Below are 14,006 nucleotides of genomic sequence, written 5' to 3' on the forward strand. Positions count from 1 at the left end.
GAAGATAAGACTCCGCGCGACTTGGGGACTGACCATCCCTGGTCTCCCTGAGGCCGGCTCCCGGGCGGGCAGCGCGAGTGGCACCGGCAGCCGGATGCGCACTTAAAGGGAGCCAGGTGGTGCCTCACTTGCTCCAAAACTCCACTGCTAGTTCCCTGTCCACTGCTCCCTTCCGGGGAAAGCCGAGCTTCCCCCGCCTGGTTCCACACCCAGCCCCTCCAGCCCAAAGTCCAGACCAGCCTGCGAGGAGACGCCTCCGACGTCTTGGCTTTTTCAGAGCCGGAGGCACTCCAGGGTGTGCAGAATGGAACCCAGGCTCTCCTTTCGGGAGGGGTGGGCTTTGCCCCGGGCGTGCCTGCGGTTTTGCGCGCGGCGCAGAGGAAGCGCGCCCCGCGCTCTCCCGGGGTCTCGGAGCGGCGGGCCGGAGCGCAGGGCCGGGAGGGCTCTCCAGACCTCAGACGCGCGCCGGCTCCCACCTACCCGCCCGCCTCCCGTCTAGGATTCTCGGGGCCGAGCCGGTTGGCGGGCGGAGAGCGGGTCCGTCCCCGGGCCCCGGCCCCGGGCCGCGGCACTTGCGGGAGGGAGCGGCCGGGCGGGCTGGTCGGACAGGTCCCGAGCAGGAAGTCCCCACCCCCGCCCCGCCCCGCACCGCCCCGCGCGGCCCGGGCTCTCGTCCACCCGTCCGTCCGTCGGAGCATAGGTGCGGCGGCCCGTCCTGGGCGCGCGGCCGGGTGGCCGGGGCGGGGACCGGGGCGGCTCCTTCTGCGACGCGCCTACCCACAGGCCAATCCGGGGCAGCAGGCGGTGCGCGGCTGCGCGGGACGCAGGCCGGGGGTGGATAAGAGGCCAGGTGAGCCTACCTGCGCCGGCGGAGGGCGGGTTGCGCGCGGGGAGGCGCCGAGCGGACACGACGCACGCGGCGGGCGCCCGGGCTCCGGCGGCATGTCAGTCAGCAGGAAGAACTGGGCCACGCTGTCCAGGTGAGCCCGGGGGCCTGGCCGCCCCTGGGGGCCACAGAGTCGGGGCCACACCTGGCAGCTCGCAGGTGTTCCGCCTGCCCCACCGCCTCCTTCCTCCCCTTGGGAGCTGAGGCACAAGCAGGGTGCCTGGGGTGGGCTGCCGGCCCCTAGAGGCCGGTTCGGGGCACTGGGGAAGCGTTCTGGAGTTATGGCCCAGCCTCATTTCCCGAGAAGCCCCCCTGACGGCCCGCGTTTCTCTGTAGAGAGTTTGAGGGGCCCCGCCCGGGGAGGAGCAGGGGGCGCCGTGCCAGGAGCGGGGCAGCACCACCGGGGAGCGTTGGTGAACAGCACAGGGGGCTGGGTAGGGGGGACAGATGCCCTCCCACTGATGAGGCTCGCGTTCCGAGCGTGGCGTTTCGGGGTGGGGTCTGGGCTGGGTGACCTCACCACAGCTTCTGCCCCCCTCTGGGCTTCAGCCTTTATTTGTGAGCTTATCCTCCCCAGGGCCTGGGCACTGGGTGTCGTATCCCTGCCTGCGGGACATCTGTCAGGGTCAGAGAAGCCTGGGGGCGTGTCCGGAAGGCAGCCCCCCTCATGTGGTTGGTGACCCCTGAACCCCTTGGGGCCACCCTGCACCTCCCCCCAGAGGTGCTTCCATGAGCATCTTCACCTGCGACCCCCCCCACACACACTGCCCCCTCAGGAGACTGAGGCCCACGTAGTAGATGGGAGCCCGGAAGGTTCTAGTGGGTAGAAGCCGACCCCTGTCAGGTGGGCGTGTGGGTGGAGGCCCAGGCTGCCTTTATAGGCACGGAGCAGCACCTCCCAGGCCTTCCCCAGCAAGGCCTCTGGCTCTCCCCACCCCCTTCCCAAGGGCTCCAGAGCTTCTCCAGGGCCGGGGGCCTCCCAGACCCTCAGACCTCACTGCTCTGAAGCACAGTTGCCCAGTCACCGCGCTGCAGAGGGGCCCGCGGGGTCTAGAGAGGGGAAGGATACGCCCCAAGAAAGGAGGAGCTCGGTGCCCTAGACAGGGGCCCGGCCGCCTCAGAGGCTGGACACACCCAGGGAGGGTCTGTACTGCGGGTGGAGCTGGGGGTCAAGGTCTCGGACTCTGCTGTGGGTCACGGTGCCGGTGTTGACGTGGGAGCGCCTCTGCTTCCAGGCGGGGCCTGTCTGTTGGGGTGTGTAGTGTGGACACGTCTGGGTGGATGGTATGTTCTGACGTTGCCGAGTTTGGGCCTTGGGAGTCTGAGTCCATTTGGATGTCCATTGAAGACCACAGCGCAGGGCGTTGGGCTAAAAACACAAAGCAGGGCTTCCCTGGTGGCGCAGTGGTTGAGAGTCCGCCTGCCGATGCAGGGGACACGGGTTTGTGCCCTGGTCCGGGAAGATCCCACATGCCGCGGAGCGGCTGGGCCCGTGAGCCATGGCCGCTGAGCCTGCGCGTCCGGAGCCTGTGCTCCGCAACGGGAGAGGCCACAACAGTGAGAGGCCCGCGTACCGCAAAAAACAACAACAACAAAAAAAAACCAAACACAAAGCAGACATGGCTGAGTCAGGAGCCCCCGGTCTGCTGGGATGTGTGTGACTTTGTGTCTGAGACATGCCCGGGTGTGTGTCAGGGTGTGCGCCAGGTGGCAGTGGGGCGCTGGAACTTTTAAAGTGCGAGCAGGGTCTGGTCTTAGCTGGTCCCCTGCTCAGATGGCCCCAGTCTCCCGTGGCTGCAGGGGGGGCCGGGGTTGGGGGAGGCGATCGCCAGGCAGCGGGAAGCCCCGGGGACCAGCCCCGGCCCCGCCCCCTGGCCCTCCCCAGCCCTGTGGGCAGACACAGCTGTGGCCAACGCTCGCCCCTGAGGCAGCTGGAGCCGAGGACCCTCCCGCCCTACTGCTCCCTGGCGAACAAGCCTCAGCTGGCAGGAGGGAAGGGCCGTGAGTCACTGTCAACGGAGCCTCCCGGGCCGTCCTGGGGTCGGGTTTGGGGGGGCGCTGAGGAGGGCGCGAGGAGCGTGGCCCCAGACGGGGCCAAGGTGGGCAGCTGAGGGCCAGCCTGCTGCCCGTCCTTGGCGAGTAGAAATTCAGACGCTCTAGCCCCGGGGCGGGGCAGTGGTGAGCTGCCTGGCCGGGTGCCCTGGTCAGCAGCCTTGCCCTCTCCTCCCTGGGCTGGCCTGGTGAGGGTGAGGCTGGGCGGGCTCGTCGGCGGGGGCCCAGGGGTGGGTCTGGAGCAGCGAGGCCGGTGGGGGGGGGAAATTAATCATCCCCCTGCCTGGGTCTTGAGCAGCCCTGCCACCTCCCGAGCTGCTCAGTTCTCCCTGACACCTCTCCCTAGACCAGCAGGGCTAGAAGGGACCTCATGGACCACCCAGCGTGGCCCCTCGTCGCGTGGAAGGCCTGTCCCCCCTCAGGGGCTGCAGACTGGCCCAAGGTCACGCGGCTAATCAGAGCTGCGTCTCTCAGCCCGGTGCCAGGCCTGAGCTCCCTTTTCTCCTTCCAAGTTCTGCAAATCCTTGCTCTTTGAGCCCCAGGCTTCCACAGAATGCTCTGGGGCAGCCTTCACACCCTTCCCCTGCTTTAACCAGGGCAGCTGAGCCTTGGTCTGTCGTATAATGGGCTCCTATGTGCGATTCAATTGGGGAAAGAACGGTTCTCCTGGTAAAGCTGCCAGCACTTACACCCCTGCTCTACCCCTGCGAGGATAGAGCTCAGGAAGAGTGGCCCTTGGGAGGGAGCAGAGCCAGCTCTGGCCTGAGCAGCAGGGCAGAAGGTCTTCCAGAGCTAGTTAAGGGAGAAGGCGGTCCCTTGCCCTAAGAATGGAGCCGGTGAGGTCCGGAGTAGGGTGGCTAGCAGTCCTACCTGGAGGCAAAGAGAGGGATGAGTGTCCCCAGAGGAGGGCCAGGAGGTGGAGGAAAGGGCTGTTGAGAGGGAGCTGGTGGCGGGACGGCCGCCCAGGGCTGCGGCATCAGTTGGTGACAGTGGCTGGGACTCCCTGGGGTGCGGGACCTACACGGTCCACCCTGGCCTGGCCCTGGCGCCCGAGTTTCCTCAACCCTGCTTCCCCAGGCTGCGCCACGAGCTCAGGCCTGCGCTGGGCTGGAGGGTCCCACACCTTCCGAGGCCCTCCCGGACACCCCTTGCCCCCCCTGCCTCTTCAGCTGCTGGGCTCCCGAGAAGGTGGCAGGGCATCCTTCCCGGCCTTTAACCTTGTGCTAAGAGGCTAGCCTATGTTGGAAGCTTCGTTCCTTCTTTTACTGGCTGGCCTGTCCTGGGAATGTTATTGACCCCCATGAGCCTCAGAGTCCTCACCTGCAGAATGGGGGTGACCCGCCCGTCCCTCAGGGTTGCCGGGGGCCTCTTATCAGAGGTATCTGGGAGCCGCTGGGAGCAGCGCCCAGTGTCGTGTGAGCACATGTCAGAGCCCGCGCTTCTGCCTTTATTTATTGATTGGTTAGTCACCGTAGTCAACAAATACTTGTTTGCTCCTGAATGAAGCCCTTAGTTGCTCTTTGTTTATTCCTGGGGCTCCTGTGGAGCCGCCTGGAAGCCTGGCCTTCACCCCTCCTGCCCTCTCCTCCCCATTTTCTCCTCTTTAGAGGAGGAGCTCTTTGCTTGGTGGAGATAACGTTTCTCCTGGGGTGGGGGTGAGGTGTGACCACGTCACCTGGGTGAGCGGCGGGGTCTTGGGGCAAAGCTGGGGGTCACTCGAGGATGGGCCCCGAGACCCTCAGGGCGAGGACTTGCCTGGGGTGAGTCGCTTCCCGAGACCAGGCTCTGACAGATCACACACTGACTTGTCCCAGGTCCCACAAACAAACAGGTGGCTCCCCTGAGGGCTGAGCAGCCTGTGCTCAGGCCCAAGGAATCCTGGGGGCTCCAGCCCGGATGCGCCTGTCGGGGGAGGTGCCCCCGCTCGGTGGGCCGGTCTCCCTCGGGGCAGTGGGGTCCCTCAGCTTTGCAGGGCACAGCTGACCCCAGACTGTGCACTCAGTTCGGTGGGTCCAGAGGAAAGCCAGCTGAAGTGGACCTTTCTCATCTGGACCCGGGCAGCGAGGAAGGGGTGGGGCATTGGGGCCTGGCCGGAAGGAACCATGGGTTCCCGTGGAGTGAGTGAGTGATTGAATGAATGAATGATCACGGAGGCCTTGGGGAATCTGGTTTAAACCCCGTGGTCAAGGCCGTGGGTCCTAGATTGGAGCCCTGCCCCATCCCCACGCAGGTGGAGTACAGACCTGAGGAGCAGGAGGAACTGAGGTTTTCACCAAGAGCTACCCTGACACCAGACTTGGGCGGTTCTGGAAGGTTGCCTGGGGCGATTGGGCAGATTGCCGTTCGGGGGTGCCTAGGATTTGCTCCCCCTTTGCGCTCTTGCTTATTAAGGCAGAGATCTGGTGGACCCCCCCCCCCCAACCAGGGAGGAGGAACGCCCTGCCCTCTGAGGTTGACGCTTGCACTCGGTTCCACATTTGGTGGCGCCTGTGCGTTCCGGGTGCCGTGGTGGATGCGCCCCGTCCTGTGGTCTTTTCTCTCCCTGCAGGACAACCTCTTCACACTTTCTTTTCAAACCTTTCATACCCTCTCCGCTCTGCCTCATTTGCCCATCTTGAAAAAGAAAACATGACTTAAGATCTGTGTGTTTATTGTACGTAAATGACACCTCAATTAAGACAGCAATCTTGGTGTCCACGTCCTCCTCCAGGTACCGTCTCATCTTGGTGGCTTTTCTTCTCGTTAAACCTTCTCAGCAGAGTTGCCGGCCGTCACCAGCTCCTCTTTCTCGGGTCCCCTTCTCCCCTTACTTGTCCAGTCGGGCTCTTTCTAAGGGTCCGGAAGCCTCTGTGCTCAACACTGCCTCCTGGTGGTCTTGCCCTTCCAGCGGTGTGGACAGGGCTGGCTCCTCTCCAGCTCAGCTCCTCCCGGGTTTCCTCCCGCGGACATCTCGCCAAACCCCTTCCTCCCTGATGGTCCCCAGCCTTCTAAGAGCAGGCACCAGGAACTGCTCAGGCCAGAAAATCTAGTTTTCCTTGATTTTTCTCATTTCCTCGCCCCTCATCCCCATCCAGCCCATCGGCAAACCCAGTTGGCTCTGTCTTCAAAATGTGTCCCGAATCCATCACTTTTCCCGTCTCACTGTCACCACCCCAGGTAACATCACCGTAGCTCGCGCCCTGGCAAGGGCCCCCCACCCCCACCCCCGGCCCAGTCCCTCTCCTCCGCCTTCTGCAGTCCCGTCACCATACAGCAGCTGGAGAGGTTTAAAATAGTGACCATAATAAGTCTTACCATGTCCCCCTCGGTGTGAAACTGTCCAGTGTCTTCCCACACCCTGGAATAAACCCACGCTCTCTCCCGGCCCCTGAGCACAGCCATCCGGCCGAGGCCTGTGCTGTGCTACCCCCTCACCCTGGAACGCTGCCACCAGACCCAGCCCCTCTGGTCCTTGGGGCCCTCTCCCCTCCAGGTGCCTTCTCTCGTCCTCCGTCTCTTCCTGACGTTTTGTTCACGGGTGGGCTCCTTGCTCCCTGTCTGACTCCCCCACCTGGCACGCGCCCCAAAGGGCAGAACCCCGTCGGGCTCCTTCCCAGTCCCCGGAACCTGCCTGCCTGTAGACAGTGCTCAAAACGTGTGAGCTTAGTGACGATCAGATCAGCAGATGTGATGCTGGACTTGGAATAAAAGATCAGGGCCGTCGTGTGGGTGCTCCTCTTGGGGAGGAAAACGGAGGCAAGGAAGGGACCTGCCCGCGGGCAGGAGGGCCAAGCAGAGGCCCTCCTGACCGGTGCCCCAGACAGCACTGGGGGGCCACTCCCAGCCCTCATGGCCTAAGCTTCTCCTGCGGCTCTGGGTGAAGCACGGCCTCCCTGCCCTGCAAGCCCCCACCTCTGACCACCAGGCTTGCTCGTCCCTCCCTTCTGCCTGGGCCTCGGGTTTCTCCCGGCCCTGGCCTGTCCCCCTTCCTGAGATCCAGCCCACGTTCAGGCTCTGCTGGGGCCTCTGCTGACGCTGCGGCCCTGGTAACCCTTCCCTCCCTGCGCAGAGCTGGGGGGCTACTGGTGGACACACTTGTCTTTCTCAGTGTTTGGCAGGTGTCTCCGAGGCAGGGGCCCTGCCCTGGTCTGTGAAGCCGTAGTTTCCGACGGGGCGCCGGCCCAGCACAGTTCCTTGGGGATATTTGCTCTTTGGTTGGGATGGAGGGTGGGGATGGGTTGGGGGGGGCGGGTGGGCAGGGCGGTGGAGGTGATGGGGGAGGGCTGTTTGCAGGGACAGGAGGTTAGGTGGCTGTGTGATTGAAGGCGGGGATGGGTGGCTGGTAGGCCCTGTGATACAGGAACCAAAAGCAGGGTGTGGCCCCTGCCCCCGGCACCCGAGAGCTGGTTCTCGGGAGCCAAAGAGGCTGCCGGGGCTCCTGAGAGGTGAAGGGAGTGATGCCGGGCCCTCCCCGGCTGTAACCGGTCTCAGTGGGGAGTCTCCCCCTCTGGAGAGCCGAGAAGTCCCACGGGGAGCTGTGTAGCTGAGGTCGTTTCTCTGCGATTGTCCACTGAGGGATGTCATCTAAGTCCCCGGACCAGAGAGAGAGGGCAGCTTGTCAGGTTCACCCACCTCCTTCAGGCAGAGCTGCACCTGCCCTCCCACATCCCTGCGCGCCCCGGAGCAGGGGCCCCCATCCACCTCGGGCGTCCGGGGTGGAGTCCAGCCCAGCGCCCCCCTGGGGGGGTTGCTGCACAGGCTGGGGTGGCGGGCCATGTGGGCTGCACTGACCCCTGTCCCCCCATAGCCTGGCCAGGCAGTGGACCCTGGAGGACAAAGAGGAACAGGAGAGGGAACGGCGGCGGCGACACCGGAGCCTGAGCTCCACCATGGACGACGAGGTGGCCCAGCCGGCCCAGGATGGAGACGCGGCGGCCCCAGAGAGGTGCGGGGGTGGGGAGGCGGTGTCCTGGTCCCGGATGATGGGCGGGAACCAGGCTGGACTTCCGTGGGTCCCACCCTCACCAGGACAGCCAGTGAGGCCAGTGCTCATGAGACGCGCAGCCTTTGCTGGACGTTTTGTGAGCGTAGCTCAGTCCTTCCAGGCTCCCGAGAGGGAGGGTCCTAACACGTCTCACAGGTGGAGAAGCTGGTCAGAGAGCACACGGGTTGTCCACCTGGAGAGTGGGGGCCGCGGGTGTCGTCCACATCTGTCGGGCCCCCGGGCCAACTCTCTGCATTCAAGCCGGCTGCCTCCCTCTAACCCGGACCCTCCGTGGTCAGCCTCTGACCGCAGGAGCGCGGGGGCCGGTCTGGCCACCAGATCTGAGGGTCGAGAGGGGAAGGCGGAGAAGGGCCTTGTTCACTGGATGCTCCTGTCTGTCAGGACGGCGCCCACACCTGCCATGAGTCTCCTCTCGCCTCCGAACAAGCCCAGTCTGCAGTCTGGGAAACAGGCTCAGACAGTGAACTAACCTGCTAACCTGCTCCAAGTCGCACGGCGAGCAGGTGGTGGGGACGGAAGAGGCTCCTTTGCTGGAGGCTGAGGGCCTCTCATGTTGCCCTTGTTCCCCTGGGTCCCCCAGAGGAGGGGGCTGACAGGGGCCGGGAGGAATGTCAGAGGCCTGGGTTCTACTCCCAGCTCCACCGCCCATTAGCTGTGTGACCTGTGCCAGCTCCCTGGCTGTCTCTGGTCCTGATCTAAGCCGCAAGGGGCGGGGCCTGGCACAGATGAGGTCTTTGTTGATTGGGGCTGAGCATGGAATGGTCACACCTTTCAGGGGTTTATGAGTTTCTTTGAAAAGTATCATGTGCTTTGTTCAAAGGATACCTTAGAAGCCCGATGCGTAAAGCAGATAAAAGGGTTCCTGATTTAAGCGATGGTGGTTCCGGCGGGGGCCTCGGCCTTCCTTCCTTGCCCCTCCCACGTGGCCCCAGAGGCATCTTCACTGGGTCGGAGGGCATCCCAGGGTCTCTCCCACCTCTGCCGGCCTCTGACTCTGTCTCCCGCCCCATCTCCCATCTTTCGACTCAGACTGCCGAGCGTGGAGGAAATGGAGGTCTCCCCCCGACCACCCCTAGACTCCAGCGGTGAGGACGTGTGGGCCGTCCTCAGGGCACGGCAGGAGCGGAGGCAGAGGCAGCGGGAGGCGGAGGTCGCACAGGCCCCCGTCCGGGAGCAGCTGGACAAAGAGGAGGAGGATGGCGCGGGCACTGGGCAGGCCGGGCAGCTGCCCCCAGCGCCCGAGAAGGAGCTGGGGCTGCTGCTTCGCCGGAGACTGAGCCGGGAGCAGCGGAGCTCCTGGGTCCGGGAGGAGGAGAGCTTGGTGGGCAGGGAGCCGGGATGCAGCAGGAAGGGGGGCTCAGAGAAGCCCTCTGCCCCAGAGAAGACATTAGCGCCCGAAAAGAGCCTGGACTCCAAGGAAGTCTCCACCTCCGGGAAGACTGCCAGCCCTGAGAAAGTGTCTGTGTCCCAGAAGATTGCAGTGTTGGAGAAAAGAACCATCTCGGGAAAGACGTTGGTTCTGGAAAAAACAAGTGTCTTGGAGAAGCTGCCGTCCCCAGGGAAGACGTCGGACTCAGAAAAGAGACTGACGTCTGAGAAAGCAGCAGTCTTTGAGAAGACCCTGGCCCCTGAGACACGGCTGGCCCCAGCGAGGGCGGCGGCCCCAGGGCAGCCCCGGGCCCAGGAGCTGCCAGCCTCTGCGCAGAGCCCGTCCACCCCCAAGGGGCAGGGGAGGGCCGGCCCCAAGCAGGAGCCCCCGTCCTCGGCGGGGCTGTGGGGGCAGGGGGCAGAGCGTCCGGCTGGGACTTGCCACCTCCCACCCATCACTCTCCAGGTTGGCGGTGCCCCTGCCTTCCCGGCCCCCGCCCTCCGCCCTCCCTTCTAGTCCTGTCCTCCCGCCTCTGGGCCGGCCTCGGCAGTTCCCTCTCCCTACCTGCTCCACCACGGTCAGGATAGCAGACCCGGGGGCGGGGGCATCAGCTGTGCAGTGGGGAGCACCTGGTGCCCCATACCACATCCTCAGCCAGGGCCCAGACTGCAGGCCCTCATGGACCCGTGGGAAGCCTCAGATCCTTCTAGAAGTCCCCCTGGAAAGCCCTGCCTGGTGGCCTGGCCCCGGGACTGGGTCCGCCATCCCCACAGCAGAGGGACAGGAGGCACGGGACTGTCTTGCTACCTGCTTCCCCCTGCAGCTCCTGGGATGGGCCAGGCCAGTGGTGCCCCCGTGGCAGCTCGGGATTGGGGTGCCCTGGCCTTCCGTGTGATACTCCCTCTTCTCCATCCAGATGAAAATCCCCAGCAAGGAGGACGAGGCGGACACACCCTCGCCCACCCAGGCCACCTACAGCAGCTCCCTGAAGCGCTCCAGCCCCAGGACCATCTCCTTTCGGGTGAGGCCCGGGTCCCTTTGTCTCCCATCCGCTGGAGGGCATGCCGAGGAAAGCAGCCCCCGTTACGGCCCAGGGCCCTGGGTTAGACACCAGGGACGTTGTACGCAGGCACAGGGCCTTTGGGTGCCCGAGGGTGGCCGAGAGCAGATGGGGTTGGATCAAGTGAAGCACCGGTTAATGGCTGGAGGCTGGTGTGGACGAGACCCAGCAGCCCCAGGTGGTGGGCACAGCTAGCCTGCAGGAGGGCGGCGCAGGTGGACTGCGGGGAGAGCCCCTCCTCCAGGAGGGCAGGTGGGTGGGAGCCATGGGCTGTCCCGGTGCCCGCCGCCCTGCCTTGCCCCAGGAGTACAAATCACGTGGACCGGGGCTGGTCCTGTCGCTTTACGCCAGAATTTACTCCTGGTTTCTCTGTTTACTGGGTCACTCACTCACTTTTTGACTGTCCGCGCGCTGTGCCAGGCCCTGGGGAGAGGCAGGAGACCTGCTGCCGGCCGGTGCCTGTCCCTGCCCCTGCCCTACGGGGCTCGGGGCGGTGGGGAAGCAGGCAGGAAGCAGGTGGTTGCAGCTGCCCCAAGAAGACCTGGGGGCGTCAAGGAGGGGCTGCTGACCCGGCCTGGTGGGTGGGGCCATGTCCCAGACCCTTTAATGGGGGTTGGACTGGGGGTTGAACGGAGGTGGGTGGGAGGCCCCAGGAGGGGGATGTGTTCTGACAGCTGAGCCCTCCCTTGAGGAGGCCGCGGCTGACCCCACTCATGGGCACCTTCCTTCTCGTTTCAGATGAGCCCCCGGAGAGACCACTCAGAGGCATCCTTAACCCGCAGGTCAGGGGCCCGGAGGCTCTGTCCTCTCCCGTCTGCTCTGTCCTGCTTGTGCTGCAGGGTTAGCAGGAGGGACTGAGGCCCGAGATGTGGCGCAAGGGAAGGGATGGGGGGAGCTGCTTGGAGGAGGCGGGGCTTGGGCGGGGCTGTCCTGAGGCACAGGGGTGCGGAGGGAGACTGACCAGTGCAGGAAGGGATGAAGCCGCTTCAGCAGGGGCGCGGGCGCCTGGGACTCTGCAAGCTTGACGAGCGCTTCCACCTCCCCCTACCCCTGCCTCCGCCCACAGCGTCCATGCAAGCAGCTGGAGGACTGTGTGTTTTTCTAAAAAACAACAACAACAACAAATGGGGTCTGAAGAGTAGCTGTGCTCATGCGTTGGGAGTTTCATGCTCATGCATTGCGTCCGTCTGCCCCCAGACTACCTCTAGGGCAACAGTGCTGGGCGAGGACTGGGGGTGGGGATGGGTGCTGGGGCACAGGGTGGATGAGACATGCTGCTGCCCTCGAGCAGCTCACATCAGACATGAAATGTGCAAGAGCCCCACAGCACGGAGGCGCCGGGATGGGCATGGGAACTGACGGCTGGAGCCCCTCATGGCTGCGGGAGCTCGGCCCTCGAGAGCTGGGGACTCTGTCCCGGAGCGATTGGCATCTGAAAGGACTTGAACTAGAGGGAGATTTCCCAGCAGAAGGAAGCTTTGAATCGAGGGGACAGCACGAGGAAAGGCATGGAGTATGACCCACACGGTGTCCGGTTGGCCGGCTCCTCGGCGTGGTGTCAGGAGGGCAGGCACCGCCAGGTCATGAGTCTTGTACGCTCGTCCGGTGGCCTGAGGACAGGTTGGGCTTGGTCGGGGGTGGGGCAACCTGGTGGCTGGTGTCCTGCTGAATGGACTGTTTCTAGGGAGGGCAGGGGGGTCCCCGGAGTCTGTAGATCGTCACCTTGGTCAAGTCATTATGGCCTCACTCGGTGACTGAGGCCACATTCTCTTTGCCGAAGCACTGGGGGTGGGCGCAGGCCTGGTCTCCCTTGGGGCGGGGGGTCTCACCTGGCTTGTCTTGTCCTACCTTTCCGTCCCACAGCAGCAGCATGAGGATCCCAGCCAGCTCCTTCACACTGGGCCAGAAGCTGGAGAGATACCACACAGCTGTACAGGTGGGTGGGGCCGGGCACCTGCCCTGCGTGGTGGGCGTGGTCGGCGCCCACCCTCAAGGCTCAACGGCTTGTGCTCTGCTCTCAGAGATCAGAGTCAGTCAGGTCTCCGGGCCCCTCCCGCGCTGAGTTCTTGGTGGCTCCCGTGGACGTCGCCAGCAAGCGCCACCTCTTTGAGAAGGAGCTGGTGGGTCAGGGCCGGGAAGGAGCAGCCTCCAGCCGGAAGGTGAGTGGCTCAGGCCGATGAGGCTGGGTGTCTGCAAATCCCGGCCCCTGGCCTGGGCAGTGCCAGACAGCTCTGCGTCTTCATGCGTCAGTTTGGGAGAACCTGCCGCTGACTTGAGTTCCCTGCCACTCGTGAGCCCCCGTCCCCCTGGCTGTGCGCACAGCCCCAGTGAGGGGGGTCGGGCCCGGCGCCCTGGGCTGGATGGGTGTGGGCAAGGTGTAGGCCTCTGGAGATGCCCACCCGACCCCGACACGGAAGCTCTCTTTTCAGGAGAACTTGCGGCTCTCGGGGGTTGTGACATCGAGGCTCAACCTGTGGATCAGCAAGACGCAGGAGTCAGGAGATGGGGACCCGCAGGTACCTCCTGAGGCCTCACCACGGGCCCTTTCGTGGCAGAATGACCTGCCAGAGGAGGGGCAGCCCCAAAAGTAGTGGACGTATTCTGGGCGTGGGAACGGCGTTGGATAAGCCTGCGGGCCGGAAGGCAGAGAGGAGGAGGGTCTGGGGTCCTCCCTCGGGAGGGGGAGGGGTCTGGGGTCCTCCCTCGGGAGGGAGAGGGGTCTGGGGTCCTCCCTCGGGAGGGGGAGGGGTCTGGGGACCCCTGTGCCATAAGCCTGAGCCTCTGGTCTCCGCCCTGATGCCTGCAACCAGGAGGTGCAGAAAGAGTCGGCAGCCGCCAGGAGGATCCGGTGGAGGAAGAAAGTGGACTCCCTGGATGCCAAGGTGAGGGCAGGGGTGGCCGCCCTGCGGAGACGCCACACGCCCAGCGCCACGCACACCGACTGGCCTGTGTTTGCACAGCCCCGTTCTCAGGCTGGGTTGTCGCAACCTGGGGAGGGCTGGCTGCACCCTCCTCTGGCTTCGCTTCCCCACAGCTGTGCGAGCCCCTACCCCCCTCAGCCAGCAGATCTGGGGCCTCTGGCCCAGTGTGGGCGCGGGGCTTGGGGAAAGGGGTGCTTCCTGTCCAGCCCTAGGAACCCGTCTTGTGCTAATAGCCCTTTGCCCCGTAGGTGTGAGAAGCCTTGTCTCATTACCCCGCTCCCTTTCTGCCTTGGACCTGGGACCAGGAACGTCGGGGGCACTCAGCCAGCTCCTTCTCTGCCCAGCCTCTGGGGCAGGTGTGCCTGGCCCCTTGTCCTGCTGTGGGCACAGCAGATCCTGGGCCGCAGCGCCGGCCTAGGCACAGCACGACTCTCGTCCGCACCTCAGGCCTCGGCGTCCTGTCCGGAGACGGCTTTTCCTGCTGGCCCTTTCCAGGGACAGGGGCACCGTCCTGCAAGAAGCCCCGGGTCCCTGCCTGGTCTGAGCCCAGCAGGTGTCTCCGTGTACCTCTCAGAGGCCGGTCCATCCACTTCGGCCAGGCTGGAAGCATCGCACTGTCTTCCCGGGCCCGTCCCCTGCTTTGTTCTCCCTCACACCCCCACCTGCTGCTCTGGCCAAGCCATCGTGTGCTCGCCTCCCGCTGTTCTCAGGAAAGAGGTGATAAACTCGTTCAC

General features: G+C 64.9%; 1 protein-coding gene across 4 annotated transcripts; it reads left to right on the forward strand.

Annotated features, from left to right (window-relative positions):
- The first annotated feature begins 727 nt into the window (after positions 1-727).
- Positions 728-14,006, forward strand: LAD1 (ladinin 1). 4 transcript variants are annotated; one of them, XM_029227133.1, is made up of 10 exons: positions 728-850; positions 7,725-7,862; positions 8,952-9,756; positions 10,208-10,312; positions 11,090-11,133; positions 12,215-12,287; positions 12,373-12,510; positions 12,781-12,867; positions 13,162-13,233; positions 13,521-14,006. In XM_029227133.1, the coding sequence occupies exons 2-10, from the start codon at positions 7,807-7,809 to the stop codon at positions 13,524-13,526; spliced, it is 1,386 nt and encodes a 461-aa protein (XP_029082966.1). In that variant the 5' UTR covers positions 728-850; positions 7,725-7,806; the 3' UTR covers positions 13,527-14,006. The 4 variants fall into 4 exon arrangements, with proteins under 4 accessions (XP_029082966.1, XP_029082964.1, XP_029082965.1 ...); XM_029227131.1 differs by lacking the exon at positions 728-850 and adding an exon at positions 857-980; XM_029227132.1 differs by lacking the exon at positions 728-850 and adding an exon at positions 857-980 and having other exon boundaries at positions 12,218-12,287.

The sequence above is a fragment of the Monodon monoceros genome, unplaced genomic scaffold, assembly GCF_005190385.1.
Source record: "Monodon monoceros isolate NGI ecotype Baffin Bay Population unplaced genomic scaffold, NGI_Narwhal_1 Super_Scaffold_18, whole genome shotgun sequence".
Classification (NCBI taxonomy): domain Eukaryota; kingdom Metazoa; phylum Chordata; class Mammalia; order Artiodactyla; family Monodontidae; genus Monodon; species Monodon monoceros.